At 61.0% G+C, this 4,671-nt stretch overlaps 1 protein-coding gene across 1 annotated transcript in view; it reads right to left on the minus strand.

Moving 5' to 3' along the window:
• The window catches only part of Uncx (UNC homeobox), a 4,335-nt gene extending 234 nt beyond the window's left edge, over positions 1–4,101 (minus strand). Inside the window, exons 1-3 of the mRNA XM_008851425.1 lie at positions 3,751–4,101; positions 3,271–3,446; positions 1–1,274 (exon numbers count right to left, since the gene is read on the minus strand). The exon at positions 1–1,274 is cut by the window's left edge and continues 234 nt beyond it. Coding sequence (XP_008849647.1) covers positions 147–1,274; positions 3,271–3,446; positions 3,751–4,018 — 1,572 coding nt within the window. The 5' untranslated portion in view covers positions 4,019–4,101 and the 3' untranslated portion in view covers positions 1–146. The remainder of the gene's footprint in view (positions 1,275–3,270; positions 3,447–3,750) is intronic.
• Positions 4,102–4,671: the final 570 nt, after the last annotated feature.

A 4,671-nucleotide genomic window follows, 5' to 3' on the forward strand; every position in this document is an offset into this window, starting at 1 on the left:
AAAATGATAAAAATAAAAAGGAAGAAAACAAAAAGCAGGAGGGAAAAGCAGTTTCTAAGAGCCGATCACCTGATTCGTTGGGAGGCTGAGCGAGCTGGGCGGCCCGCTAATCGCCTCTCCCGGCCGCGGTGCCGCGGTGGCCTTGCTCAGTCCATGTCCACCTCCTCACCATCCGGCGGGCTGGGTCCTGTCGCAGCACCCGGCTCAGCCGCGCCGCTGCTGGCCGGCTCCCGGGCTGGGCTGGGAGCTCCGGGGCCCTGGCCCAGCGACGTTTCGAGGGGTGGGGGCGGCGGGGCCACGGGGCAGGAGGTCCCCGCGTCCGCGCAGTCCCCAGCACCGCTCTCGGTGGCCGCCACGGCTAGGTCCCGGAAAGGCGCGGGAGCCGGTGGCCCGGGGGAGGCAACAGCGTCGGGGCTGCGACGAGCGAAGGCCGGATCGGCGGCGCCACCCGGCCCGGGGAAGGCCCCGAAGCTGGCCTGCGCTGGAGGTGCCGGCGGCGCGGGTGGCGCAGGTGGCGCATCCTTGGGCGCCAACTCCGGGCTGGCGCCGCCCTTGAGCGCAGCCTGTGGCACCAGGAAGCCAAGCGGCTGCGTGATGGGGTACAGCAAGAAGTGGCCCTTGCCGATCAGGGTCCGCGGGGCGCACGGCAGCCCCGGCGCGAAGTCCAGGCCCGCGGTGGCCGCGGCGTTGGCGGGGGTGGCTTTGCGGCGCGGTGGCGAGTCGGACAGAAGGCTCTCCACGCTGAACGGGCTGGCCTTGGGCAGGCCGGCGGTGGCCGCCCCGGGCCCACAAGGGACCGCGTCCTTGTCCGCAGGGCGGCCTAGCCGCGGCTGCGGCCCGGCGCCACTTCTTTGGCTCGGGTAGAAGGCAGGGTCGCAAGTGCCAGGTGCGGGTGGCTCGCCGGGGGCGGCCGGAGCGGAACCCGCGACGCTGGAGCAATGCGCACCCGGGCCCTTGGCCGTGGCAGCAGGCGGTGGCGGTTCGGGTGGCTCTGGGGACAGGCCTCCGCCACCGCTGTCGCTGTCGGAGCTGGGCGCGCTGTGAAGGGACAGGCCTCCGGGCGAGTGCAGGTGACGGCTCTGGCTCTTGAGCAGTTTCTTCTCATGTTTGCGCTTCTTCTTCTCCATCTTTTCCAGTTCCTTGCGCGCGATCTCCTCGGGGTCCATGGGCTCCCCGCTGCAAGTGGTCGGGTGTGAGTTGTGCGCAGGCCGCCCGGGACCCTTCTTGGTGTTTTCCTTCTTTCTCCACTTGGCACGGCGATTTTGGAACCAGACCTAGAGCAGCCGGACAAGGGGAAAGGAAGGCACAATCAGGCTGGCGAGCACACCGCTGCGGCTCCGGGCCTCCCACGCACGCCTGGAGTCAGACCTGCACCGCCTCAGCTCCAGCCAGGGGCGCCCGAGCCAGGCCACGCTCCCCGCCAGCCCTTTAGTTCTGACATTCGGATAGCAGCTTCCAGCCAGCATCTTATCCACCCAGAAGGCGAGTAGACCCGGCCTCTCGGCCAGCTTCCCACTCCAGCTTCACACCTCGGGCCCTAGGGAGCTACCTCTTTCCTCCGGAAAGGCCGGTGGGGCCCATGACCGAGCCCTGTGGAGAGTTCCTGGTCTGGAGACAGGGAGCAGGGACTCGCTTGCCCTTGCTGATTTCTCACAGTTCTAAGGGGACTGGCCTGGAGACCAAGCAGAAACCACTGTGCTGGGCTGGTGGCCCTCCACCCATGTCTTCGCCCGTGAGACTTAGAAAGCCCACATTTTGGGGTGTCCCTTGAAGGGATATCTGGATATTTCTTCCTCTGGAAAGGCCTGTGAAGGTGAACTGCAGTGGGCCTTCAGCAGCCCACCTCCCTCAACACAGCTATGCGCATCCTTCATGCAGAGAGAGGTCTGGACCACAGACTGACAGAGCCTTCCCAAAGCAGGCCTAAGGTGCTGCTAAGTAGACAGGCATGCCAGACTCTGACCACCAGGTCCCCCTGGGAGAGCAGAGACCCTCTTCCTCTGTTCTCTCTTCAGGTCTCTTGTCCTGGACAAGAAGGGAAGGGCTTTCAGGACCCAGCAGATCTAGACCCCAACTGGGCCAAGAACACCACACCCTGGGCCAAATCCCAGGAGCCCTGGGCAGAGCTACCCTCCCCTACAGAACATGGCACTTCAAATTCTTTGTTGTGGCCATATAAAGTTGGTACAATAGCAACCAGGCCAGCCTGGAGGGGTCCTGGTGGTTTGGGGTATTCCAAAGAATAAGTGGAAACCCTCCAAAGGCTAGAACTGCTTTTCTCTTTGTTTGTTTCTCAAAACTTTTTGTGTGCTATACAAATCCCAGGCTGCCCTGCCAACCAAAAATTACTATCACTTTAGAGGAAGAAATGAAGGTATTGTGACTTCACTTAAGACAGAACAAATTGGGTAAAAGGACTTCTAAAGAGAAGAAGCACAGGACAGAAGCATCTTTTAGGTAAAGCTATGGATACTAAACAGGCATCTTGTGAGCATCTGCCTCCATGCCAGGCACCTACCACTGCACAGACCCTAGATAAAAGATGTTTCTGTGTGCTAGGGAAGCATCTAATTAGGCAGAAATTGTTCTAAAATGTTACTACACCAAAGGAAAGCTGTATTTTAAAAAAGAATATCATCACCTGCCTCCAAGGGAAATCAAGTAACAAGGTGGGGGTAAGGTCAGAGGACTTTAAGTGGGGAGTATTAAATTCAGACACCTTTTTTTAAAACCTCTCTACTTTTCCAGAGGGCTAAACATCTAAGTTTCTGCCTCCCCTGCTTGGGCTGTTTTCTTTTCCCCGCCTGTCTACAAAAGGATGGATAAATACATGTTTGTATCTTAATATTTCACAGGTGGGAGGTAAACAGACCTGAGAGAAAGTCTCTGATGAGATCGCCCAGGCTAGGGCCCACTTTGTCTCTGCTGGTCGCCACCAGTAGGGCTCCTCCAAGCCACCAGCGGGGCATCTCTCCAGACCTCCAGACCATGCGCCCTGCAGCCCAAACCACACTCTGCTTCCCGGATCGCGCGCAGTCCCTGAGCTAGCGACTCAGGTGCAACCACCAGCTCTCCCAAGCCCCCTGGGCTTTGCCCAGTTACTCACCTCCAGATCAGCTAGGGGTCCAACCCTCACAGTCCCCAGGCCCCGCCAAGCATCGCTGAGCGTGGAACACCTCCCGCCACTTAGAACAAAGGCGGCCGCGCCTCACAGAGCTTCGCACGCCCAGTGCGGGACAGCGGCATCCGCAGGCGACACCCCGTCTTTACCTGCACTCGGGACTCCACCAGGTCCAGGCGCAGCGCCAGCGCCTCGCGCATGAACACATCGGGGTAGTGACTTTCGTTGAACGCTTTCTCTAGCTCCTCAAGCTGCCAGCCAGTGAAGTTGGTACGGGTGCGTCGCCTCTTGCAGCCGGGGCTCTCCTTGTCTGGGTCCCCCGAGTCTGCGGGCATGCACAGGACGCCAAGAGGCTCAGCCACCCACCCGGGTCCCCAGCTTACACCCTAGTTCTGTGACCCTCGGGTGCGGGGAGCACTGAGGAGCGCGTTGCAACACCTGCTGGGATCCCCAGCTTACACCCTAGTTCTGTGACCCTCGGGTGCTGGGAGCACAGAGGAGCGCGTTGCAACTCCTCGGGTGGGAGCTGCTCCCTGATAGACCCCCGCGGTGCTTCTCTACCCCCGTCATCATCATCATCATCATCATCATCATCATCATCATTATCATCATCACCTGGGGCTGCCTACCTGCAAGCTTGAAGGGCTGGCTGTCCCCGGCCACCCCGCAGGCGGCGGGCAGCAGCGGCGTGGGGTTGACCACCGAGGCGGCGGCGCAGGATCCACTGAGCAGGCCGTCGATGGAGAAGGGCACCGAGGCGGCGGCGGCCGACTGCAGCTGGTGGCCGGCCAGCTCGTACACGTGGTGGGGGCCCAGCGGGTAGGGGAAGCCCACCACGCCGCCCAGCGAGCCCCCGAACTGGGCATGCGGGTGCTCCAGGAGGCGACCGTCCATCATCTCGCGCGGGGGGCCGGCGGGGCGCGGGGGCGCGGGCGGCGGCGGGGACAGGGACCCGGAGCCCTACACATGCTTCGGCCCGCGCTCCGTCGCTTTACTTTATCAACATCAAGCTCTCGATAATTAGCCGCGGCCCGGGGAATTTGGGACCAATAAGAAGCGCTAATCGGCTCTGACGTCAGAGGCGTGCTGGGCGCAAGGAAAGGTTTTCCATATCGATTGCTAATTATACCTGACACGCACCTCTATAAACAGTATCAGGAGCTGTCACAACAAGACGGGGTGGGGAGGGAGGGACGCCGCGATCGGCCGGCCCGGGCCCCCGGCGAGCCCCCCACCTGCCCCCGCCGCCGCTCCCGCCCCTCTGCACATCACTAATAGATTTCCCTTTAAAACACTCGCCGGCGTGTTGTGGGGATTTTTCACCAGAAATGCTGTACTCTCTGAACCTTTAAAGTGATGTTGCTCCAATTACAGAGAGACATTGAGCGGCAAATAGACTGATCCAATAATGGGAGATTCATCATCCGCTCTTTCCGAAACTGTCACATTGAATTTAAAACTACAAGGGCTTCTCCAAGCCTCCTCTCCCCGGCTGCAGGCCGCCTCGAGAGGAGGCAGGAGAGGGAGGAGGAGCAGGAGGAGGAGGAGGA

The sequence above is a fragment of the Nannospalax galili genome, unplaced genomic scaffold (assembly GCF_000622305.1).
Source record: "Nannospalax galili isolate Female #2095 unplaced genomic scaffold, S.galili_v1.0 scaffold664, whole genome shotgun sequence".
Lineage (NCBI taxonomy): Eukaryota > Metazoa > Chordata > Mammalia > Rodentia > Spalacidae > Nannospalax > Nannospalax galili.